Source organism: Poecilia latipinna, unplaced genomic scaffold, assembly GCF_001443285.1.
Source record: "Poecilia latipinna isolate Pla-1442-1.1 unplaced genomic scaffold, P_latipinna-1.0 Scaffold42, whole genome shotgun sequence".
NCBI classification, from domain to species: domain Eukaryota; kingdom Metazoa; phylum Chordata; class Actinopteri; order Cyprinodontiformes; family Poeciliidae; genus Poecilia; species Poecilia latipinna.
Window position 1 is genome coordinate 45,780 of NW_015112658.1, and position 26,161 is coordinate 71,940.

Below are 26,161 nucleotides of genomic sequence, written 5' to 3' on the forward strand. Positions count from 1 at the left end.
TCCCAGTTATGCACGCCTTGTGCTTGTGTCACATGACACACCAGGGAAATGCATCAAAGTTTGTGGCTTTACTGTGAAAAAATTATCGGTGGATTTGTGGAGCAATTGGCCAAAATACAATTTGCTCGATCTGTGTCGAGTGCTGCATATTCTTAGAAGTTTTTGTCATATGAAACGGTAATGTTCCCATCACCTAAATTTTGCTTAAAATGTAGTCTTTAAACTTTAATGAAGTAGAGAGCAGAATTAAACAGAAAACTTAAAACATACATCAAAATCAATGAAAGTATTTGTGATTTTCCAGCAGCCGACTTCTGGAATTTCCTCTCAAGTTTGTGAAAAGCGTCCTCTCTTCCGTCGAGGTCAGGTGACTGATTCAGTCCTTTCAGAACATTCCCCTTCGTCTTTATGTCATCATCCAATCCCACATCCATTTAAATCCTCTGGTTCTCCTTAATGTTTGCCTCTTTCCATGAATTTGCTGCACCTAGTTTGAAGTTTCCATTGCCTGCTTGCTGTGCAAGTATTTGAAGTTTGAGTCAAATGATAAAACCTGAGGTGGGACCTGATAGTGAATTTTCAAAAGGTACTTTTGATCTCTCAACCTTATGTTTCACTTAGGTTAAACCTAATTAGGTCTGCTGTGTTTGTTGGTCTTCTTGTAGCTGCAGGTTCGCTAATGTTTTCTGACAAACCATTAAGGTCTTCATAGAACAACTGGATTTCCACTGAGCTTAATTATAATACTATATACATGATTTCTGAAGGTAACTGATTGCAACAGATTAAAAATTGTATTGTAATAAAAGCTGCTGAACAAAAATTCATAAAAAATGGTGAGATTTTTTTTTTTGCCTCAATTATGCACCATTTGTCAAACATCAAATTCTAATAAAATCCCTCAAGATCAGTGGTTGTGTGACAAAGTAGATAATTAAAAAAAAAAAAGTGAATATTTTTTATAAGGAATTTTACAATTATATGCAGTGAACTTCCAGTTTTTTTTTTTCAGTAATCAAACAAGCCACTTAATTTTGATTATAATAAAATCTTTAATGGAGGTGATCTCATGCAAAAAAGAAAACAAAAAAAAAATAATTGACAAAATTTGGAAACCCCTATAGGAATGCCTACTTAGATAAAGTTGACGGGGCCTTTTGATTTAACAGAAATGCACTCGTTGAACAACATCACACCTACTCAGTTAGAAAGCAATTAAAAAAAAGGCAGAACTGTGCTCAAAAGCCCATTTAGAACAGAAACAAATCAGCTGAGATACAAAAGTTAGTCAACATGCCAGAGGATTTTTCTAAGAAACATGGCAATCTTTTCTTTTTAACCCCAGTTTCAGGTTTGGAAAATAAAAAAACTATGGAGAAACTACTGGAAGGTGTTCATGAGTTTGGTTCTGGAGTGCAATAACAGCTAAAACCAGGCCTGAGGCTCCATCTGCTCCGAAAATGTGACAATACAACGCTTTAGAATTTTATTGAACTCTACATATAAGTGATAAAGACTAGTGAACACATCTGAAATGGAATTTTAAACAAAATGAGCACCATTTGAAAATACTGATGTGCCAAAATGATTGCTGGTACTTTGATCATCCAGTCTACACTTTACATTTTATAGTCAAAATCCCTCTATGAGCTCCCCGTAAAAATCTGTGATCTTTAAACATATAACCTGTTAAAATGTTTAGTTTCATCTTACTAAAGCACAATTTACAAAAAAAAAAAAAAAAAAAAGCACTTCTAATATTGGCTTCGTTGAATGTTTTTCCTCAAAGCATATTTGCTTATAGCTACACAAATAATCAAAAGATTTTTAGATAAATGAACAAAAACACTGAGAAAATGGACATAATCCTCATCAGGCACTCTGATACATTATGCTTTATCTCACTCTTTAATAAGACTGTACATTTTGTGCATTTTCTTATTTTACCAAGTTAAAGTCAAACAAGGTACTCAGAGTCTACCTTTTGTGTGACGTTATGTAATAACAGAAAACAAGGGTATACACCTCACATGTAAAAAAAAAAGAAGAAAAAAAAAAGAAAGGAGCAATGTATCCTATTTTGAACAGCAATGAAAAGAAGTTTTAAGGCAAGATGCTGAACATAGAAATCCAAAAGTCGATGATCTTTGTTCAGCGCCGGTGTTTTGTTGGCATTTACCAGTTCCATGAGCAATCATCAAGACGACTAGTGTTTTTATTCCCCCCAATAGTTGGTCGTTCCAGGTATCTGTTGCCGTCGTTCATGAGACTCCACAACGTCATCTCCGCGCCCCCTGAGTCTGCTGGGACTGCCCCGTCTCCTCCAGTCTGTCTTTATGCCGGCAGGCTCAACTTCTTACCTTTCAACACTGCAGGGAGGGGAAAAAAAAAACAAACAAAAAAAAACTTGGACGTCACTTAGAAACCATAACTAGAACTGCCTAGGTTTAGAGGATGTCCTTTTCATAAATCATTGTCAGATTATTTAAAACCACAAACTGAAGCAAAGTGCTGAACATGAAAAGGAAACATAAGATTCAAAAGCATTAAAAACTTAAGCAGTAATGGAACTATATAACATGACATTTTGGTCATTATTTTGGCTCTTTAAGAAGCTTTAGATTAGTTTTAAGGCATGGATTCAGTTTTTAAGCATAGTTCATATATTTCCAATATGGTTACTCTAGAAACTTATATACATTCAAAAGCCATTTTAGTTGTGCATTTGGGTTTATTATAATTTAGGAACACCCAACTGTGTCCACGTTTTAACCATCTAGATGATGATTATTATTTATTTATTTTTTTTTAGGTAGCCCTTCTTTCATTTACCTACTTTGTGCAATGAACCTCTGACAACTAAAATCACAGCACAGGTTTACTAATATTTCTGATTCCAAATTCCCAGCATCAAGTTTAAAATTTTTTGTGGTAATTTATAAACGAATTGAGCACATGTGACATTTGCCTAGTTGAATTTTATTGTCTGCATGTTTCAAAAACCTTAAAAACAACAAGATATCGATAGTGGATTTTGATTTAATGGTTTGATAAAGGACCATTCCCCAATTTTATTTGACATCTGGAGCTTCTTCAAAACCTGCACGCAAACTTATGAATAAGTATAGGGTTCTGAAACATCTCTACTGAAATTACTGTCTATAGTAAGTCACAGCAAGTGAAAACCCAAAAATGTTAGACTATACAGCATGTTTCTAAGTTCTCGCTGTGGTATCCAGTGGATAGTTGTGATGTCAATACCTTGAAAATATCTTGAACTGTGGCAAATTATTTTAGCTACGCCTCAGGCACATGAGAGGAAATTCGCGGAGCACGTCAAGTGTTCCAGCACAACAATTTTTCTGTGAGGAACTGGGATTATGTATCCTCTGATTTATTGCAGAATGACGGGATCATAATCGGCAAATATGACTCGAGACTTTGTAAAAAAATAATTGCTCCTTTCAGGAATTTTAGATGTCTGAAACCTCCAATCAGCTAAGGATGAACTTTCCAGTGAGGTTTTTCAGGGAACAAGCAGAGAAGATAACATGAATGAATGTTATTCTAGGAAGAGATATTCCAGAAACCATCCATCTAAATGAGAATCAACAAATTATCCCAACAAGTGACTAAGAATTCACTTTCAATTTGTCTATAGACAATAAAACAGATGCTCATCCTTTTTTTTTAATGCTTTGAGCCATCGTGTTTGGCAATTTCCAGGTGCAAATTGAGAACATGACCCACCTTTGGTAACATAAAGGTAGAAGAAGTCACAGTAGAGGACAGTCTGGACCACGCCAGCCACAATGGCGATCATGTCGAAGAAACCCTCGAAGTAGTAACGCCAAATCCAGTTGAATAGGTAGAGGGCCCGATACAGGCCCAGGCAGAACAGGTAGTGGGTGGTGATGGTTTCGGCCTCTCCAGTTTTGCTGATCATGAAGAGCTGTGGCAGGATTGCCACAGACTCCAGGTAGATGGAGAACGTCCAAAGGATCTGCAGACAAAGAGATTTTAGTTAAAAACACCACAGAAAACAAGTCGGCAATACATTCTGAATAATTATTGTTGACAAAGTCAATATTGTTAATCCACCACTTTTACATTTAAAATTTCCAGTGGGAAGAAAAAAATAAAAAAAAGCCCCCCACCATCATTGATCCTCTGCCGTGCTTGACTACAAGGTTCTTCTCCATAAACTCAATATATTCTCATTATGAATAGCTGTTTATAACCTAGACAAGTTAGTCTGGATACCCCACAACAGTTTTAAACAAACCTCAAGGGGAGAGAAGTCATGGTTGATGAGAACAGCGAGACCCCCAACAGGAACAATCAGGAACTCCACCCTGAAACTGTCATGGTTTCCATCGTAGGTGGCCCTGAACTTCATGTAGATCAGGTAAACGGTGGCGTACGAACAGCCAATGTATATTACCTGATGAGCAGCAAAGAAGCGCTCATCAGTGGCGACGCACAAAGAAACAGCACTTGTATGTTTGGTTAACAGTTACCTCACCTTCATGAATGTGTTGTACAGCGAGATGAAAGAGGTGAGGAGATCCAGGTAACGTGTGGTGAACACCAGGGCAAAGAGAATTTGGCTCTTCCCAGAGATGCCTTTAACAGGAAAATATCAGCAGATACAAAGTTTCAGTTCGGTAGGCTGTGGGCTGGAAAACAGTCTGGAAAACTCACAAGTCAGGCTTTTCATTGTAGCATACTGACATCTACTGGAAATGACTTCAAACCACCCCAAAAATATTTTTTTGATAATACCAAATCCCTTGGATATTATCCTCAATATACTTTGAAACTTGTGTAAAGCTGTATAAGAAAAAAAAAATAATTCTAGCTTTTTTTTCCTATTGGAAACTGAACCTTAATCAGGCTACCTGACCAAACGCTGACATATCAAATTGTGGGTGTTTGAACACAATAACCCACAATTAAATTTTATGTAGTGAATTAGATAAAGAATTGTTTTAAACACCTCAAAAGCAAATACTCATAAGGCTATAAATCAGATTTCTCAAATTGAAGTAAAGTATTGACCCTGTAATCTAACAAGTGAAAATACGAGGGCATTTGAAAACCTTGTTTTGTATACAAACAATCTGTTAATCAGAAATGTTAAACTATCTGAATCAATGTCCAGTACATAGTGCTGTTCTCTGGACTGCATCGTTTCATACTGTCTCTGCTGTTGGTCACTGATGTTGGATATTGTGTGATATTGTGATGTTTTAAACTTTTTACATCTTTTTTTTTTTTTGCAACAAATGACGTTATACAGTACTGTGACAAAAACTAATTCCCTCCTTAGATTGTTACAGTTTCCGTCTCGCCTTAATTTAAAAGAGAAAGCTTTAGCATGTTGCTAACTTCCGCAGCTTCTCCTACAGCGCCACGTCAGAGAACAGACCAAAAAAGTCAATCCACAAACCTCAGAGCAGGATCTCTGGGGGTGTAGAGCTGGCAAAAACCACCCAGTGTGAATTCAGCAGTTTATATTTAAAAGATTAACTTAACCTAATCATAAATAATAATGATATTAATAATAATCTCTACTAAGCAGCACAAATACAACGGAGTGCAGCTCGCAGCAAATCAAACCACAGTTACTCAGCAAAGATCATTCATATACCGTTACAACAGTAGACATTCCCCCAAGCTACAACATATGTCTTCAAGTGAACAGAAATCATTGATTAGGCGGGCTGTTTTGTGGATGTATGGAATTACAAACAGCAGTTTTTGACTGCTAACAGTTAGCTCTACTTTTAGCCGTTAGCCTTTGGCTCAAATGAATGACCAGTACCATTAGCATGTGAAGCTAGCTGGCAGAAAGGCTACTGATCAAGACTCATAACACACATTCTAGTTGAAGACAGAGGTCAAGCTTAACAAACGTCATCAGGAACGCCACAATACAGCATATTATAATACGACAATACTAAAGTCGAAGCTCACCTGCACAAGATCTGCTTTTCCATATTTTAAGTAGCAGGATGATGATAGCAGCCAGATGAGAGAGGTCTCCTGTCAGTCTGAAGATGTTCATTGTTGCAGAGCGGAATTACAAGGGGAAAGAGCTGGAAAGATAAAGGTTTCACTATTTACTCCGACTCAAAGTGACGCGTTCTGCTGCCTTACAAGTCTTCTCCTAGTAACTTAGAGGGGAACACAAATCTGCGGGATCCACAGGGTTGAAAATATGGCGAAGGTGCAGGTCGACGTGGAAGGAGGCGGGCTGATAACACAAAGCTCATCTCTGATTGGACGGAAACGTGACTGACAGCACAAATGGCCCCGCCTACAGAAATTGAACAGAAGAGGGAACATCACAAGCCCTTATACGGTGGGTCACTTAGTTAATTTTCTTTCATAATTTTTGCATGGTAGTAAGAATTAATATACGTAGAGAAAAGCTGATAAAGGAGCTTTCCGCGGCAGGTTATAACGCATTACAAGCCAATATGTCAGCTCTGAGTTCTAGTGACGGCTCCTTTTCAGGGTGAATTCATATTTTTGATGATTTTACGTCTTTTCAGTTTAAGCACTAGGCCTTTTTATTCTTAATAGCACAAAGTAGAGTAAAATAGTGAAGAAGAATCGATTAATATGTTTTTTTTTTCTTTTTTAAAAACAAATGAATGTGAAAAGTGTGGTAATCATTTGTATTCAGCTCCTATTATTCTTATACTCCAAAATAAAATCCCAGTGCAAGCAATTGTCTTAAAAAGGCAGTTATAGAGAAAACAGTGTACCTGCACATGACTGTGTGGCACAACAAAGAGCATAAGGTTCAAGAAGAGCATCAATGAAGAGGTATCCCAAAATCTACAAGACAGCTATTTGCAGTGTAGATCACAGATCTGATCCTTATGTCAAAGTGGCAATAAGCAATAGTAAAAAAATAAATAAAAAAAGGTTTATTACAAACCATGCACAGTGAATATCTAGAAACCTTAGAGTGGTGACATAATGTGAAAATGTTTTTTTCTGCACAGGACGGCCACAGAGTTATGGTATACCGACAAGGGGAAGAATATGTGCAATTAAACCGTCTGGCTTACAATACAAAGTGGAACAAAATTATCACTGCAGATTACTCTAAGCAAACAATTTTCACATAGAGACTCTTCAGCAGGGGAAAGGGAAGTAGGAAGCAGATCAGACTTAATGGAAAAATTGATATAAATAAAAGGACAATCTTGGAAGAAAACCTACAGAAAAACAACTCTAAAACAAGCAACTGGAGCTATAATGCAAAAGTTCAGGCCAAAATAAATCCATGTGCAAATCCAGGCAAAACACAGGCCTTAATTCAACAGGAAACCTGTCGCAATCATTAACAATTGTGGTTGATAGACTTCCTCCATCCAATTTGACTGGAATCGAGAAAGTTTGGAAATGTATATCCTAATAAAATACATTGACATTTTGTAAAATTACAAAATGTGGAAAAGTTAAGCAGCTGTGACACGGTAATAAGCTTAGAAATGTATTCCACTCAAAATGCTGTAGCTGTAATTTGCTTAGTGGAGTTAAATAAGGAAGTTAGAGTTGAGGAAGTTTAATACAACCTTCTTCCCATGTTGTAGTCATTTCTCATCACCTCATTCAGGAAATCATAAGATCACTCACAAGCTGTTAAGCTACAGACATGAAGCGAATGCTTTGGCTGCTTTTCCTGCTTGTGCACCTGGCCGGGACAGGTAAGAAATGAACATATCTTTTGGTGAATTACATACCTATTGATTCCCCAGTTCCACATTAGTACAATGTAAATCCTTGAAAGTGACTTTTGATTTGACAGCAAACCTGCTATTGTTCTAAAAGACTTTAAAGGTGGAAGTTAATCAAAGGTTATTTGTTGCTCTATATTCCAGGACACACAGAAAAATCAGAGAGATGCTTGTTTCAGAAGCAACAGTTGATGTGGAAAAATATAGGTGAAAAAGCTGTTCTAAATTGCAGCATTTATTCACACTGTTCAGCTGGAGAACTGGAGTTCGAATGGTTTCTTGTTAAAAAGGATTCCCATAAGCGTCTTATGCAGACCCAAAGGTACAACATACAAAAAAATCTTTTAAACATCGATTCTGTTAATGGCAACGACACTGGGCTTTACCTCTGTGCTGCAAAAGAGACAGAATGCTGCCAACCCTTTGTAGCAAATGGGACTCTTCTTGTAGTGGGAGGTAAGGAGACCGTAAGCTTGGAAAAAATATAGCTTATCGACGCGTTGGTGACGTCAATCAGATAACTAATTTCTTCTTTTATGTTCCAGGAAAACCTAAGGTAATGCTGTGGAAGATTCTTGTGTGGGTGTTATTTACCCTCTTAGCCATCTACAGCTTGGCTTTGGTTACGCTCATCATAGTAAGGAAGGTAAATCATGAATATCTCTTATGTCAACAATCATGCATACAAAACAAAAACTGAAAGTTTGCAAAAAAACTTTTATTTTTCTGTTTCCAGCGTGACTGTAACTTGACCTTCAGCAACAAGAGCTCTAAAACTGAAACGGTAATTGAAGTGTCTCTTTTTAAAAAAAATTGTGTTTCTATTGTGTAAACTGTTTTCTAAGTGAGGGGAAAAGCCCATGCGTTAAAAGAGGAACAAAATCGAAGGCGCAGTAAATCCCTGACTGAAAAGGCTCTCGAAACACCGCGACTGCAACACTCGACGTACCTTCAAATACACGTGACAAAAATTAAACCTCTGAATATGTTTTATTGATCATTTGAAACATTTACCAGCAGAATAGCGTAAGGAAGAAAACACAGTTCAGAGACGTACTGCAAGAACTCCACAGCAGGACGATGGTGAACAAAAGGAAACAAAGCACAAGAGGAAACGGTTCCCAAGTTGGGGTAAATTATGTTGCAGCACATCAGCGTCAAAATTACTCAACAGAAACACTGCAATAACACCTACTGTTGCATTATGTTTAAACAGAAAAAAAAATGTGTTAATGTCTTTCCAGGCAGCAAGTGGGCACAGCAACATCTCTACCGACGACATCTACCAAAATGTCTAATGGTCATCTCACCCTGTTAAATAACAGGAGGATGTTATGAAGCTACGAAACATGTGCCTGAGGCGACTGTTCTGTTGCAAATGGAAGGACAAATGAGTCAGGGGACTGGTTGGACCTTTGCTCAAGTTTACCAATGAAATGAGACATTTACTGCACAGTAATGATGCTGACTCAGGGTTTTTAGCAGTGTCACATTGACTGTCTCTTTCCATAGTTCTGTTCAAACTTTCTGCTCAGATGAACTAGTACATGCAGGTTTATTCTGGAGCTGTAATTGGAGGCATTTATGCAGCGCAGAACAGAGGATTAAATGAGAAATAGTTGTTTTAAGCAGTCAACATAGATCCAAAAGTTGAACATGGCATGCATCCTTATGTAATAGGTGGTTTTAGACAGCAACATTAGTAAAATAATACATTTTTACAGTGCTGTGTAAAGATCCTATGTAAGATTTTGTTGTAAGGTTGATGTTTTCTTTCTTTTCTTTTTAATTCAGTTTGTGAATTGTAAAGTCCTGTCACGCTCTGTAAATGATTGACACTGTATTGCCAAAACTTTCGGTCACTTGCTTTTAATATGAATGACGTCCCGTTTTAATTGCAGATTTAGGAGTTTGTTCATGAGAATTTTTGAACCATTGTTCCAGAAGTACATTAATGAGGTCAGACACTGATGTTGGACGACTTTGGTCACAGTCTCATTCATCTTAAAGGTGTTCTGTCGGGCTGAGTTCGGCAATCTGTGCAGGGCAGCCAAGTTCTTTCACACCAGACAAGATCATCCATCATTTTATGGGTTTTGGTTTATGGTTTGGTGCCCAGTCACAGAAGTGAACATCCCAAAATTGTTCCTACATAGACATACATTGTTTTGGCATGTAAAACTTCTGAACTAACATCCCTTCTTCACCAAACTTTAATCTTGACAAAAAGTAGTCATGGAAACCCAGACTCTGGTGGGTTGCGTTGCTTTTATACAGAGAGCCTTGATTCATCACTGCAAAGAAGACGGTCATAATATTTTATATTTCTTTATTTCTTTTAGGCACTGGTTGATTTTTTTTTCCTATTTGAAAGAAAAAACTGCATTTTTGAACCAACAAAATACTTTTATAATAAATATGCCAAAGAAATCTTAAGGGGTTTGTTCTATTAGTTTTATTCTGCGACATTTAAAATGTCTAACAGATCAATAAGGCTTTGAATGTAGCATAGACAATTGTTGCTGTGATATTCCTATAAAGCCTTGAGAATAAAATGAAAATATTACAAATGTCTCTAAAAACAGTAGAAATTGTTAAATCTTTTGAACACGAATGTCATTGCACATTGAGGCCAACAATCCAGTTTTATCATAAACCTGGTTCTGGTAAAGTTTGCATATGCCTTTTTTCTTTCATAGTCTTTGGTGCTGCTGCAATACAAAGATATCATGCTGTTCTTTAAAACGCTTTCTGTTGTGCATGTTTGATAACTGATCAGCAGTTTCTTTAACTTCCTCTTTGAGAACTTAAAACTGGTCACACTCCATGTTCCCTCTGTGTTACATAGTACTGGACTATAACAATAATTTGTCTATTCTGGTGTTCAAAATCAGGTTGTTAGCATCAAACTTTGTTAGGTTCTGAATCTATTCTTCATATGCTGTATGCATGTCAGTCAGAAGAGCTGTTGCCTGCAGAAACACACCAGGAACTGTGCCTCCTTGTAGGTAAAACAATAGAAAAATAAAGATTACCTTGGGGAATTTTGCTTGTTACTTTAAGAATCATGTTTAAAATTGGAAATATGTTTAAAATCTCTTTTAATAATACCTCACAATGATTTGAACAAATAAAAGCAGAACAGGTTGGCATTGACATTACGAAATAAGCAAATATCATCTTTATTGCACCAGTTTATATTAAGGCAACTCTAATAATAATTCAGCTGTGACAGTGGACAGTGGACATTTAAAGTTTCATATGCATACACAACACAGATTCATTCAGCATAAATTTCATTTGACATATACATCTCCTACAAAGGAATGGCTCTAATCCATTTTCAAATTAAATCTGGTATTTAAGTTTTATTTCTGCAATTGATTTTTAATCATTGTGACATTTCCTACTAAACTTTTTTCCTGTGAAACCGTGTACTGCATGTTTTCACTTGTAAGTTATATTCATAAAGGTCCTCATCTTTCATGTTTTTTTTTTTTTTTTACATTTTATTCTGTTTCTTCAAGGTAAATAAAGATTAACCTATTTTTGCATACACGCTGGAGTGTGTTGTCAATATTACATGCAACTGAGCTCACTGTCATTTATTATAAACATAACTTGCATTGTTTTTAATGCATTTTCTTCAACAACAACAAAAAACAGCTATCAGAGCCTACATAAGTAAAATAAATCTACTCATTTTCTATTTTATGAATGCATAGCTTTCAAAGAAACTTAAAATAACAGTTTTTAGCTTTATGTTAGGGCAGAAAATGGAAATAAGACAAAGACCAAACCTGAAATGCGACTGTAAAAGTGTGAAGGTAAAACATTAGACACGCATTAGTTCAAAGGAATCATGGGTTGTAAACTCAAAAACATTTCAAGATGATTTCTTTTGCAACAAAATAAGTTTGATTACTGTTGTTCTTTTGAGGTACTTTGCTCCGTCGACTTAATGCAGAGTGGGTGATTTTGATTTTTTTTTTTTTTTTCCTTAATGGATGTGCAGAGGACAGCACAGACCTAGAATCATGACTGGGTTTGTCAGACAGATCATTTAAAGTCACAGTTAGTTAACACACATCTTATTTTTACACCACAGCTAGAAGAAACCTGACACTGTGGATGTTGGAAATCACGAGAGGAGGTTGTCCTCCTTTGATAGATTTTTTTTTTTTTTCATCCATCCATTTTCTGTACCCTGGACAGGTTGCCAGTCTGTCACAGGGTAACACAGAGACATGGTTCTGGACTGTGGGAGGAAACCGGAGTACCCGGAGAAAACCCACTCCTGCACAGGGAGAACATGCAAACTCCATGCAGAAAGACCCCGGGCCGGGAATCAAACCCAGAACTTTCTTGCTTGCAAGGCAACAGTGCTACCAACTCCGCCACTGTGCAGCCCTTTGTATTTTTTAAATAAGTCAAATATTAAGAAGAGTTTGATTTCTATCTAACTCAATATTATTTCACTGAAAACTGTTATAGACACCGGGAAATAAAGTACACCCTGTTTGAGGTCAAGGCTTTGTGGATTAGGATGATCTGGTCTTTATCAGCTCCTAACATTATTTACATATAATCTAAAATGTACAAAACATACATCAGAGTCCAGTTTTTAAGAAAAGCAACACCACAATGGAAGCCTACATAAACCCTTTCAGATTTGGTAAAATTCAACAGAGAAAGTAGCAACAAGTGTGACCAGCACCTCTCATTAGACTTTAGGACCTGTAAAAGGTCAAATTATTACCTTATAATGTCTTTAAAGAGAATGCGCTTTTCCCATGTTTCCCTCATCACCTATCAAATTAAAAATACATATACTTTAGCAAGATTAATGAAGGAGGCCCCCGAAACACCAACAAAAAGAAACCATGTATTCATCCGTCATCTAACACGTTTATCCTTCCAGGGTTGGGAAGGGTGCTGGTGCCCATCTCCAGCAGTCACAAAAAGAAACCATCCAGTGGAAGCTTATCTTTTCCACTCTGAGGACACTGATACTAGGTGTCAATGTACTTGGAATCAACTGTGTGACTGTTGCGGATGGAAAATGGCCTCCAAGCCAGAACTTGCAGAATGGCGACACACATGGGTATCAGACAGACCAAGTAGAACATAACACTGTGGAGACTTTCCAGAGCTCTAGAAACAAGGAGATACAAAACAGCCATAGGTTACTTTCATTTGCAGCTGGTCCTCCCTTCAACCTAGTTCACCAGCAAACTCTTAAAAAAAAAACGTTTCAAAAACATTTGTTTTCTATAATAATAGTACATTAATATTGTGCCATTTCTTGTATACACCTTATCTATATTTAGCACCCAAAGTAAATTATTATATTACCAGCGACTTTAGAGCTGAAAGAAGTAGGACACAATCTGTAGATGATTAACTGTGACTCAGCTGAAGATAAAACTATGAGAAGAAGTGGAGCAGTGCTTGGTTCAGTTGCCAGAATGTATTTCGTTCCACAAATTTCACCTTTTAAAGCATATTGATCAACTGTGGGAGTTGAACAATATGCTTAAAATAACAGTTTGTAATCATTAAAACACAAGAAAACACAGTAGCAATTACATTTAAAAACAGTTTAGAAAATATACTCAATTAAGAAGGAAATAAACTTAGAAATGATTTAATAAATTCAATTTTAAAACTTCTTAATTGTCACAAGGGCGATGGTTTACTTGCGAATGTGTGTTTTTGGGTTAACATGGGTTAAACTCAGTATTTTTGATTTTTTTCAAACATAATTAATAATTGAGTATTTTGTGAAATATTTTCTATTTTTTTGGAACTGTCCGTCAGAAGTTGATTTTACTTTTAAGATGATCAACTAGTTTTCATTCTAAACAATTTACGTTTTAAAACAAAAATTAATGGCAGAGTAATTATTCACAAAAGAATTCAATTCTGTGCTTTTACTGCATACTAAACGTTTTTACTGTTTATAAAATAAATAATCGTCGGTGCAATGAACTGTCTACCTTTGATTCGACTCCTGTCCCACATCTTTCAGCTTCTCATATCCAAAGTGGTTCATGATATTAAGGACTATCATGGGAGCCAGAGACTGAGCTGGTTTGGTGAACAGAGCATTTGTTCCAAACACCATGGAGGAGAGAGGGGAGCTAAAAAAACACAAAAAACAACACCAGTTATAATAACTTGAATGATAGTCCACCTTTATTGGAACCCAGTGAAAAGCTTTTCTAAATAAATGGTTGTTATGGAAACTGAGTGAGCTAAAGATACCACTCTTCACTGAAGTGGGCTGTGGAGACATTTATTTACATCTTTTCACATTCTCTTCACTAATCGTGGTGGAAGATAAATATCAGTTGTAAAAAAAGTATCAGTATACAAGAATATTTGTCACATTTCAATTTTCTTTTTAAACTGAGAGTTTGATTGGAAATTTGGATTTTAAGTGTAAATGACAAATGGACTGGACATATTATTATACTACTTCTTAAAATTTTCATTTGCAAAAAATGAGATCATACTTTGCATAATTTTTCTACCACTTCTTCTTCCACTTGGTCTTTTACATTGAGAAAAACAAACTACAGTGAATTTGGTTTTGATACCAGGCATATGAAAAGTTAAGTCATGCAATTTTCTGAAATTTTCCAAAGGAAGCCACATGAAAATGGTTGGGAACATTTGTTGTCAAAAAAGGATACCTGTTGAGGTATTTCCAAGAAAGCTGGGAAATACTGTTAACCAAATGTTCACACATGCCTTAGAATAAATGCAGTACTTGTGTGTTTTCTTACCTGCGTTTGTATTTCTGCAAATCCGTGTCAATAATGTCCGCCAACGGCAAGCCAAAGAGACTGAAGGCTGCTTGTATTATAACCCTGCATAAATGAATCACACCACAAAATAAGCTTATATACAAAGGACAGTCTACAGTGCAATCAAAGCTAGAGCTTCTTACATATTAATAGTGAGGAAAAAGGCCAAGAAGTAGTAACGTTGAGGACCAAGAATAAACATGAGGACTGCCATCCCACCCTCCAAGATAAATGTGAAGAGGATGATCTTGTAGTAGCCAAGACTTTGCAGAAGACTCTGACTACTCAAAACCAAAAGCTACAGAGGGAACAAGAGGTTAAAATCATAAATATATATTTTTTTAAATTTGCAGAAATTTGACAGATGGACATAAAAAAACACATAAGAATTTGTTTTAACCAATAAAACTTGAGTATTTAGGTTCTAATTGATCCTTTTATGCAAAACCTTGAAGCGTCTTAGAAAATTTACCTGTGGTAAGATGAATCCTGCTCCATACATGAAACTCTTGGCTAGCGACGGAAGCGCATCTACGGGAATCAGGTGCTCCATGAATATCATGGTGAAGTTATTAAAGAAAGCCAAAATGAACACCTGGAAGAAGTTCATGACCACAAACAGCTGGAAGTCCCTGTTGGTGAGAATCTGCCATGTCAGCGACTTCAACATGGAGAGGGAGCACGCCGTTTTACTTGCCCCCTTGTCGGCACACTCTTGATCAACTAACTCATATATTTTACTATCAAAGCGGCTTTTACTGTAAATCCCAGTGTACATCATGCAGATGCAGCTAATTATAGCAATGAGCACCGTGAATGCCTGGAAAGCTTTGAAGTTTTCCATGTTTGTCGACACCATGCCACAGAAAAGAACGCTGGAGGACCCAATGAGGGAAGCCAGCTGAGGAAAAGACAAGACGAGGCATGAGTAGGATGTAGTGTTTAAACTTTAAAGAGTTTAGGGAAGAAACAGTGGGCTTACCTGGTTGTATTTTATAAGTCTTAAACGATTATGGTGGTGGCTTGAAATCTCTGCAAATAAGGCACACTGTGCGAGCAGCACGAAAGTCAACAGCGCGTCAAAGGCACACAGCGCCACTGTCAGGTGTAGGCCACTCAACCAGTCACCACTAGAGTAGGTGCTCCATGGGAACCAGGCAATGAGAAAGGACAGCGAGTAGAGAGGAGCGCCATAAAGGATGGAGAGACGTCGCTGAGAGCAGCAAGGCACCCTGGAGTTATCTTGCAGGTAACCAAACAGAGGGTCATTGACAGCATTCCACACCATGTACACCACCTGTGGGCACATATTATTTTAAACAGGTAAGGCCAGATTTATTCAGGTCATCAGGTTAATTTTTCCAAGAACACGTTTAACAAACAATGCTTTGAGACCATTTTCAAGTCATATACAACATAATACACTCAAAATGCAATAACGGCATTTAGTGAATTTGAACTGGTTGAACTGAGAAGTTTCAGGTAAAACATATTTACAGACAAAAGTGTTTTTATTATACATGCAAAACATACATATTATTATTATTATTATTATTATTAGTAGTAGTAGTACAGTCTGTGTTTATAGAAAGATCATTGCAGCTCTAAATAAGGGCTAGTGTTTACAAACATGTAGCATTTCCTTGTTAATCTATTATGTAGAATTCTAATAAAATATAGAAGTTATGTAATTTCTGCAAGCAACCTAGTTAAAATGATAAAAACCTCTGGAAATGGCCACAGCAGACAATAAGACATTTGTAGTAAATTCTAAATTAGATGATAATGTTTGGAAAAAGTATCTAATTAATAGAATAGTTGATTGTAAAAGATTACTTGTGTAAATAACCGGTTTAAGAAAGAGCAGAGTATATAATACAATCTATAACAGGACTTTTAGGTGCGCAAAAACAGGAAGCAGTTTTTGCAAACACGAGTACGTTTAAACAGATGAATACTTTTACATACTCACTTGTGATTGGTGGAAAGCTGACTCAGATATATTGTACTTGTTCAAAAAGAGTTTGACATAGTAGAAGCTAAAAATATTGTTGATCATGGATGACCCCAGTGTAGTCATGGCATATGCAAAAGCAGCATGGTTGATCCCACAGTTTATCCATTGTCGAGCCATCCTGCTGGTTATTCCTCGAAGGCACCAAGCGGAAACTGAGGTCTCTCCTATGTACCATGAACGAAGAAATGCTACACGTCATGTATTGCAAAAAAGCATTCTCAAAATGTGAAGTTAGTTGATCTTATGGAGGAAAACACGCCCAGAGTAGTTTTGGTTGTTTTCTTTTTTTTTTCGTGCGTCTGTTCCCGTCAACACCACTACTGCAAGCCTGTTTGACAACAAAAAAAATCTTCACAAACTGCATGATATCCGCGATCCTGTCTAACTCGATTTCTGACTGGACTTCGGTCATGATAAACAAACAGTTGATTGGCTGCAGAAACGAATAGCACGCAGAGCTCTGTGATTGGATGATAGACAGGCCAATCCCGTAACACTGAAGACGCAGCTTGTCCGCCATAATGGGAGTGGCCCGTTCCCGTGGAAATCATGGCCTTTTTCAATAAATGTAGGATATTAATGAAAAATGTAATTATTTTCAGTAACTCACTTAAGAACGTGAAAAACATTATACATATAAATTACACGCGTGGAGTTGTTGTTTTGGTCCTCCATACTTTTTAAGCTATTATTTCTTTCAATTCAGTCGTTTAGTATGCTTCTATGTTGTTTTCAAAATCAAGAGCCTCCTCTACTCAGATGGCACACTGAAATTTATTGAACATAACTGTATATATGATCCATAATGCTCTTAAGTATACCTTAATCTACCTCTGACATTAAGTCATAAACAATGCAGTTGATCTACTTAATAATTGGTTACCATAAATTACTATTTATACATTAACAATTTCTGTACGTTCTTACTTCCGCTTTATTCCAGATATTTTTGCAAAAAATAAAAGCAAAAGTCCACAGTGTTACACATTTCTATAAAAAACTGGTTGTTACTATTATGTAAATAAATCTAACAAAACTTAATAGAAGACCCCTCAATGTCAGTGATAAAAATATTGTTTGTGCAGACCATGAATTGTTTATTATTTGCCCTTTACAATATGGCGGCGACGTTGACGGTTTTTCATTTCTATCCGCTAGTTGGCGCCCTCTAATGCCTCTCAAGGAAGGCAGGAAGTTGCGAAAACAAAAACTGTTTTTACATTTTAGACAGTTTGACATTATTGTGGGCTACATGGACTAATTGAGAATACAATTTAAATGAGGCGAAATAAGATAAGAGGAACTTTAAAATGTTTCTTATAAAATAATTGCACATTTTTTGTTGTCTCTCTTCTGCCTCCTTCTGGATGCCGGGTGTGTGTAAAGGATTTTGCCACGTTGCCGTGGACAACAGAAGTTAAAACCTCTCTCTCAGACTCGTAGAGGATGTAGTCAGTCTACAGCCGGTGGAGGACACAGGACGACTCTGAGCTCTCAGGCTAACAGTTTTGAGTTCCCGCTTTCTGAGAGGAGGAGATTCTTCAGGCTGAAAGATGCTGACAGACATGATTGTGGAGGAAGAGTTTGAGAAGAAGGGGGATTCCTGGTACAACCAGCAGGACCTTGAGGACGGTAAGGACGCGCCCTAAAACCCACGTCTGATTGAGACTATGCTACAAGTGTTGTTTACGATAACCAGTGGAGAGCATCAGCACAAGCTTTTATAGTATAAACTAAACTGTTATTGATCACAAAAGAAAGTATCATTGTCTTCCTACATAAGAAAAATTATAACATATGTTTCCATGTGGAGAATAATGGACTCTTGTGATCATGTGTTTGAAGCTTGATAATTAGATGGGAAGGCTCAGGATTTCCTCAGGCTGTCACAACCTGTGTTCGTTGTTTTCTAAGAAATAAATCTTGAATGGAAGACGGAAATGAAATAAATAACTAGGGTACATATGATGCATTTCTATGCATTTATTGACGCCATCGTAAATATTTTCCGAACTTTTTTCACATATAAAACGTGTATATTTGACATTCAAATAAACAATAAACCGACCTAAAGTTTTTTGGGGGGTAGTGCATTAACCCGGTGGAAAGTGTGTGCATACTTAAAACTAATGTTTTTTACTAAATTTCAACACTCAGTTTTACTTGGAATTCAGTTAAAATAAATGTATTCTTTATGTAGCACCAATTTAGAACAAATGTCATATTAACAGTCAGTATGCAACTATTTTATTTTACTATGTCTTCCAAATCTACTAAATTGTTGCATGGGGGTTGTTGTTTTTTTTTTCTTAAATAATGTACAGCGGTTGTGTTTATGCAAATTATAATCAGAAATTAGTCAGAGATTGTAGCCAGACTTGTACGTTTTCTTCAGAGATCAATAATTGTGTTTCTCAACCTTACTCCTTTGGACAACATAGAAGATCGTAATCGCATGTGAAACATAAACAACACTAGTTGGAAAGTCCTGCAGCTCCTTCAATGTTGCTGACCAGTTTCTGTATCATCTTTTCTTCAGTTTTTAAGAAGAATCTAGTTTTTGGAAGCTTAGAGTTGCCCATATTTTCTCCAGTGACTGATTATAGCTTCCACTGTGCTATGATGTAATATTGTGGATTTTCTCCTGATACCTTTGCACAATAAAGTCCTTCTGGTCTACTCTGCTAACTATGGACTTAGTTATTGGATGCAAATGAGAAAATTCCCTGAAATTCTGACTAGAACAACTTAGTTAATCAGATTCAATATAATTAATGGCAGGGCTAGTCCTAATCCTAGTTATGTGTCTGTTCCCTTATGCAGCAAGGTGATTGCAGCTTTTTTATTTTTGAATTGTCCTCTTATAGATTTTTTTTTTTACCCGAACTGACAATAATCACAAAAAACGTAGCATTTGTGCAGTATGTGTACACTTTTTACAGCCTCTGGGTCTTATAATGATGATTGTTGTAATAATAGTAAAAATAACTTACTGAATATTTTAAAATGAGAATAGTACCAGATCAACAACAAAGCCTGCTCTCTCTGTGCAGCAACATGTATCAGTATATTATTATTATTATTATTATTATTATTATTATTATAAACATATCTTAAAATGTTTATGTTCATGCTGTTTCAGGAGTGGAGCTACTCCTGGAGGCTGAATGAATCTTGTTGGGTTCAGAGTTTAGAGAGAGGAATTAGTAAGGAGTCACTGAGATGTTCATAACTAATTTAGTACTGAACCGTCCACCTGCTGGCGTCAGGGCAGAACTCGAGATCATGTAGAGATGACAAGTTTAAGTTGAACATTTCAGACCATAGTAGTTGTTTGGAATAGGTCTTTAATTTCATAAAAATATTTGTGATTCTAATGATGAAAACTGCAAAAAATTAGATTGACTATGATTAGCCCTTGATTTTAAGAGACTTCTTATCCCTTCACAATTATACGATGTGTCGTATAACCATGGGAATTAAAGGCTGAAGATATGCTGGTATGTCTGTGTTAGACCTGCTTCAGTGCAGATCTGCAGGAAACACTGACAGCTAACAAGGTCCAGATCTGGTGGGAATGAAGCAGACAAAGGGAGTCACAGGACGTTCCAAGCAGTATTCCACGAGTGCAGAATATTTATAGTGTACAATAAGTTATGTGTTTGTGTGTGTGTGTGTGTTCCTTGTATAAACCTATACTGGTCAATTTCCATTGTAAAGGATGTGGTTTGGAATTTGCTTCTGCTTTGTTTAGATCTCCATCTGGCAGCAGAGCTGGGCAAGACTCTCCTGGACAGGAACCATGACCTGGAGCAGGCCCTGCAGCAGATGTATTCCACCAACCAGGAGCAGCTGCAGGAGATCGAGGTCAGGAATGTTTGGGGAAAGGAAAACAACAGCTGCTTTGACCCTCCAGTTGTGATCAAATTCGTACTAGTGAGCATGATGCAATTTGCAGCAACGGGATCGAGAGGAGTCTGCATCAACAGAAAAGCTGAAAAACAGGGTCAAGTAAAATCTAATCCTGTCTGACCTAATGAACCATTTGGCAAAATCTTAGTTGACCTAATTATGTGTAAAAGTCTTTGTAGATCGCTTGTCACCTCTTTGCATCCATTGATATGCAGTATTTCAATTTATCTAATTTACTGGATATAACAGTTAGTAAAGTCAGACAGTTTTCTGGCTGAATAGTATTATTTTTGCAAAAAGGTCAAAACTAGGTTTTATATTTCACTGCCAAGACGTCTCAGCATGTCCACACAGCACTGCGCTGTACAAGCTGGAGAACACGCCACTCTGTGGGTCAGCAAATGTAAGAGTCTTAATGTGTTTACGGCATCGAGAGGGCTGCCGTCTGAGGATTTATTGAAGTTGATATGCTAATCCCAATACTTCTCTGTGACCCTCGTACTAATGTGTCTGGCACTAGAAGTACCAGAGACCTGTGAGAACACGTGAGTTGGGGCTCTGTGGAGCAAGAGCGTGTTTCTGTTTGACTAAAACTAGTTCTGCAGCATGTGATGTTTGCTTAGAGACAGATGTCCAGGCTGATGTTGGTGTCAGTTTCACAAACTATGATTATCAGATCTGGAGAGCAAGCGTGAATTTATTTCCCGTTTAAAGTTAATCTAGGAAACGACTTAAAATATGTGTAATTTGAGAAAAATACAAACCGCCTTTTTGTGTTACTCTCCCATTGTGTTTTTTTCACCTCCCTGGTGAATCTGTTTTATTCAGCTTTATTGTAATAAATTGGATTGATCTTGATTCTATTATTTATTTAAAGCATAAAATAAATTTGAATTAATCTCCTGTATATTTTGCTGTTGTACTCTGTATTTAAAAGACAAACATTCCCATATTAAACCAAATAATGGAAACTTTAGGTTGTTTTATTTTTCTTTCTTTAATTGGAGTAAAAATGGAGATGGTGCTGGAATGTTTTAAAATATGCATCTAAACATTTACCTGCTGTTTGATTAATAGAATATCAGCAAGAGTTGGATTTTTTTTTATTTCTTGTTTCTTGTGCATCAGTACCTGACCAAACAGGTGGAGCTGCTGCGTCAGATGAATGATCAACACGCCAAACTGTACGAGCAGCTGGACATGGCCGCCAGGGACGTGGAGGAAAGCAACCACAGGCTGGTGCAGGACAACCGCCTGGCCCAAACCAAGATCAACAGGTTGCCTAACCAACCAATCAGCAAAACCTAATGTTATTTTTTTTCATTATCTATCCTTACGGTTAATTTTTCTCTCTTGCACCAGTTTAACGGATATGATCGAAGCCCTTCAGACCCTCATAGAGGACCTGCAGTCTCAGATGGACGAGCTAAAGGCGGCTCAAGCGGAGCGAAACAAGAGAGAGCTGGCAGAGCAGCGGCGTGGTTTCAGTGCACAGAGTGTGTCCTGTCTCAAGGAGCTGTATGACCTCCAGCGGGACAGGTAATACTCAAGAGAGGACTTCATTACAGCCTACCCTGCTGCAGGTGGAGCCTCAAGCTGTGACAGAGGAACTCTTCTCAAAGAGGAAGATGTGTGGTAGACTGAAAAATTGCTGTGTCATAGAAGCTTTGTTTATAGGTTTATTGGTGTTGTGTAAAATACAGAGACAGGCGTCTTTCTATACCCAACTGTGTCTATAAGAGCGTAATATAACTGCAACATGGTGCTAAGGCCTATTCTGTGATCCGCAATACTCTCAGCCTTTGAATGCTGAATTGACATCTGCAGGTCACCCAGAGCAGAGCTGTTACCTCAGAGCTAATCTGCAGGACAGGAAAGTTAATCCTTGCCTATTGTCAGCACTGTGTAAATACATTCAGACATACAGCTGCTACTTTAGGAAATCACTAAGCGTGCACTGCAAAAGGTACCGTTTCCATACTTTGCTCTTGGGACTTGTAACAGACCATCTGATGTCAAATAATTTTAGTTTTCAAGTGTTTTCAAGTCGATAACCTCCTGAATATAAAGTCACAATGTCCCGTTACCTAGCAACCCGAGCCGAGCCCAGTCCATCACCTTTCAACCCAAGCAGAGCTCCAGCACATTTGGTCAGCTGGTTTTAGCACTGTATGCTCTGTACAATGGCTGCTGGAAAAGACAAGTGTTTTGTTGTTGACTTGCCAACCAGAAAGCACTAACCACAGAAATGTTGAGTTGGAGGGGCGTGGCCAGCTGCAGCTTATTTGGCAAGACAAGAGGCTTACTTAAGAAAAGTAAATGTTTTAATATTAATGACTCTACATAAAGACCTCATTTGTCACTGTAAACATGCAATAAACAAACATTTCTGTTGCAGGTATCTGACTCAGACCGATGGACTGTGGTCTCCTCAGAGCTTCCTGTGTGACAGAGACAGATGTCCGGACCCGGAGGAGGAGAACCAAGCTCTGCAGCGTTCCATCCAAACCCTCCAGAGGCAGATCGCCACCGAGCAGAGCCGAAGGGAGGCCGTGGAGCGAGAAATCGAGTTCACATCCAGGGAGAACAGAGGCCTGGAGGAGCGGCTGGCCCAGCTGGAGGGCTGCTGGACCCGGCAGGCCGAGCTGGAGGAGGAAGTGGAGCAGCTGCGGCTTCTGTGGCGAGCCAACAGGTTAGAGCTGCTATGTTTCTGTTCAGCCATGGTGAATGTGTACTGATGTAGAACCGGAGTTTGCTGCAATTACAGCTTCACCTAGCTACCAGTTTTGCACATTTAGAGATTGGATTTGTTGCCTGTTCTGCTTTGCAAAATACCCCCGATCTGGGCTTTAACCCTTTTAATGTATAAATACTCTTTGATTCAAACCATAAAGTTTCAACATCTCTTTCTTGTGAGACTTTGGGTTTTTCATCCTGTTTTTCCAGGATTGTCCTTTGCCTAGAGTTGTCCACCTTCCAATGAGCTCAGCAGTTTTCTTGTCTCTGCTAATGAAAAGCAGCTCCACAGCATGACACTTCCCCCGCCATGCTTTACATTAGGGATAAAAGTCACTCACAGCAGTTTTGCATGTAAGCCAAAGTTCATTGTGTACCTTCTGGAGCTAATTGTTTGCACCAGATTTTATTTAGGACTGTCAGAGTAAAGGGTTTTGAACACAGTTGTATGCCGCACTTTTTAGATTCTGATTTGCAAAAAAAAATATTAAATCCTATTGCTTTTCTGTCTTTGTACTTAAGTTGGTCTATGTTGTAAAATTTCAATGAAATACAGAACAGTTGTAGGTCAAGTTTGTTTATTTTGTTTTTCACATTTCAGCAGCAAAGCAGTCCAAAGTGATTCACACCATGAAAGCAAAATACAGTAACCAATTATGAAACAAGTCATAAACAATACATTCTGTCAAATGCCGTCGTCAGTGTTCATCCTGTTGTAACAGGACCAAATATTAAGAAGTTAACTCTATATCAAGGAACTGTAAATTCATCTTGTTTGATTATCTTTCCGTTTCTTTCTGCTCTCAGCAGTGTGAGAAGACCGAGCCAGCTGCTGTTGCCCGAAACTGTGTTTTTTGCCTCTGACGAGAGACAGAGCGAGGCAGACGAGACGTCGGAGAAGGAAGAGGAGCAGACGAGGCGAAGCCGACAGAGGTGTCACAGCGACAGCATTTTAAAGGCCACGAACGCGGACGAGCTCCGTCGCGGTCACGACCAGCTGTGCATCAGGCGGGCGGAAGCAGTGAAACAGCGAGGCATCTCTCTGCTCAATGAGGTGGATGCACAGTACAGTGCCCTCCAGGTGGGAGAAGCAGACGGTGTGAATCCCCCAAGTTATATACAGCATCAGGCAGGACTCTTGCAGAGTTATTATGAATGTGTTGGTGTTTTCCAGGTAAAATATGAGGAGCTGCTGCAGCGCTACCACAATCTAACAGACGGACTGAGCCACCAAGCTATCCAGACCTCCAGCGGTTTCTTTGCAACCGCCTGGGTGCGCCGCCGCCTCTCCAGCTCGGCTGCAACATCCGATCTGAAGGCTCTTCCTGAGGACGGCCACCAGCCCGAGTACAAGGTTCTGTTCAAGGAGATCTTCACCCGCATCGAAAAGACTAAAGAGGACCTCAGCAATAACAGGCACCCAGCACGCGACAATGATTCTGCAGAATGAACTTCATGCTTTCATCTTCCCTGGATTTGCTTTGATTTCTGTTCAGGAGATGCACTGAGGCTGCTTTTCTGTAAAGCTTTACAGAGGGTGCACAAGCTACATGTTTTACACTTTTGTTAGTTTGCACAGTTTGTTTTATTCTGTCCTGATGGGGGGGGGGGGAGAAGGGTTGGTTAAAAAAAAATTAATCCAATGGTTATGTTTTATACAAAACTGAAAACAATTATAGAAGAATTTGGTATATAAAGAAATTATGTTTGTGGAGAAATTTAAAACTGCATTTCAGTGCAACAGTCCAGAAGTGTTATTGTTTTCTGCTGTATTTATGTAATATGGACTCACTTGATCTTTTTTGGAGTTTGGAGGAGAAATGTATGCGTGTTGCTACAGCTTATAGATGCATTGTGTCAGCAGATCTGTTGCATAAGGATGGAAAAGTGCAGAAACGTAATCGGAGATTTCTAAAAGTTGAAATACTGGCTGGGTTTTACGAAAGTTGATGATGGTTTGGTTTCTAAACCTTTGTTGGGGCGATAATATAAAGCATTTAGGGCGAGCTCTGTTTTTTTTTGTGTTTTTTGTTCATTTCATATCAGCAGCAACATTTTTTGCTCAACTACAAGATGCAAAAACTTTGCACAACTTCTGTTTATTTATTACCAAATGTATTTTCTTTGTATGCAACTAATTAGATGAGTCTAATCAGCTGATTAGAAGTTAAACTTGGCGTAGCAGCACTGTGTTGTAAATGTATGTTATTTAAAAAAAATATAAGCTGATGTTCTAATCTTTAAGACGATTCTAACAAAAAATAGATGAATTATAAATGTTCACAACCTCAGCTGTTGAAAAACTGAAATCAGAACACTTATGTCACATGGTTCATGTTTTTGCCTTCTTGTTATGCGTTTTGTTCAAAATTAAAACTATTTGGCATGTAGCAACATGAGTATTTGGGTTTTTGTGTTTTGGGGTCATAGTCTGCATGTATTCCTGCCAGGTAATCATGAGAGGAAAGCAGCGGAAATTAAGTCCTTTTGGTCTGCATGAGCTGTCGTCATGACACAAGACCTTTACTTGGCCAACAAACAAAATGCGTCATTTGACCTGTTTTGAGGATGAAGTGTTTCCATAAAAGTGATTTCAACAACCTACCCTACTTTTTATCAGCCTCCAAATCCACTAAACCTTTGAACAAGAGGATTGCATACCAAGCTCACAGAGGCAGACAGGTCTTTGCAAAAGCTGAGCATGTAGGCTCAGATCACAAAACAATCAGCATGGATAAAGTCACAACAAAAGAGCAGACATCAGATAGAGTGTGTTGTGGCTTTAAATTTGTGCAAGATTACGTTTTGTTTCATGTACAACATGTACTATGGTTTTCTTAGATGGTAAGTGATACAAAAACTGTTAATCTTTTCTAAAGTATTTTAAATAATGAAACAAATTTCAATAAGACACAGCTAACATGAGG

At 37.8% G+C, this 26,161-nt stretch overlaps 4 protein-coding genes across 7 annotated transcripts; 2 read left to right on the plus strand and 2 right to left on the minus strand.

The window, feature by feature from the left end:
• Positions 1 to 1,032: 1,032 nt before the first annotated feature.
• LOC106956846 (ER lumen protein-retaining receptor 2-like) lies at positions 1,033 to 6,259 on the minus strand. Its single transcript, XM_015047917.1, has 5 exons — positions 5,980 to 6,259; positions 4,526 to 4,626; positions 4,286 to 4,444; positions 3,751 to 4,003; positions 1,033 to 2,369 (listed from the first exon to the last, which is right to left on the minus strand). The coding sequence occupies exons 1-5, from the start codon at positions 6,068 to 6,070 to the stop codon at positions 2,335 to 2,337; spliced, it is 639 nt and encodes a 212-aa protein (XP_014903403.1). The 5' UTR covers positions 6,071 to 6,259; the 3' UTR covers positions 1,033 to 2,334.
• Positions 6,260 to 7,623: 1,364 nt separating this feature from the next.
• Positions 7,624 to 11,447, plus strand: LOC106956867 (uncharacterized). 3 transcript variants are annotated; one of them, XM_015047977.1, is made up of 6 exons: positions 7,624 to 7,727; positions 7,902 to 8,213; positions 8,303 to 8,403; positions 8,494 to 8,541; positions 8,775 to 8,888; positions 9,002 to 11,447. In XM_015047977.1, exons 1-6 carry the CDS (start codon positions 7,676 to 7,678, stop codon positions 9,053 to 9,055), a joined length of 681 nt encoding a protein of 226 aa, XP_014903463.1. In that variant the 5' UTR covers positions 7,624 to 7,675; the 3' UTR covers positions 9,056 to 11,447. The 3 variants fall into 3 exon arrangements, with proteins under 3 accessions (XP_014903463.1, XP_014903448.1, XP_014903454.1); XM_015047962.1 differs by having other exon boundaries at positions 8,775 to 11,447; XM_015047968.1 differs by having other exon boundaries at positions 8,778 to 11,447.
• Positions 11,448 to 12,367: 920 nt separating this feature from the next.
• mfsd13al (major facilitator superfamily domain containing 13a-like) lies at positions 12,368 to 16,983 on the minus strand. The gene is made up of 7 exons (XM_015047987.1): positions 16,542 to 16,983; positions 15,552 to 15,866; positions 15,042 to 15,470; positions 14,713 to 14,867; positions 14,549 to 14,632; positions 13,757 to 13,900; positions 12,368 to 12,911 (listed from the first exon to the last, which is right to left on the minus strand). The coding sequence occupies exons 1-7, from the start codon at positions 16,701 to 16,703 to the stop codon at positions 12,770 to 12,772; spliced, it is 1,431 nt and encodes a 476-aa protein (XP_014903473.1). The 5' UTR covers positions 16,704 to 16,983; the 3' UTR covers positions 12,368 to 12,769.
• An 897-nt stretch (positions 16,984 to 17,880) lies between these two features.
• cdr2a (cerebellar degeneration-related protein 2a) lies at positions 17,881 to 25,624 on the plus strand. 2 transcript variants are annotated; one of them, XM_015048005.1, is made up of 7 exons: positions 17,881 to 18,218; positions 20,341 to 20,453; positions 21,627 to 21,775; positions 21,861 to 22,037; positions 22,897 to 23,190; positions 24,045 to 24,315; positions 24,409 to 25,624. In XM_015048005.1, exons 1-7 carry the CDS (start codon positions 18,140 to 18,142, stop codon positions 24,682 to 24,684), a joined length of 1,359 nt encoding a protein of 452 aa, XP_014903491.1. In that variant the 5' UTR covers positions 17,881 to 18,139; the 3' UTR covers positions 24,685 to 25,624. The 2 variants fall into 2 exon arrangements, with proteins under 2 accessions (XP_014903491.1, XP_014903485.1); XM_015047999.1 differs by having other exon boundaries at positions 17,889 to 18,218; positions 24,042 to 24,315.
• Positions 25,625 to 26,161: the final 537 nt, after the last annotated feature.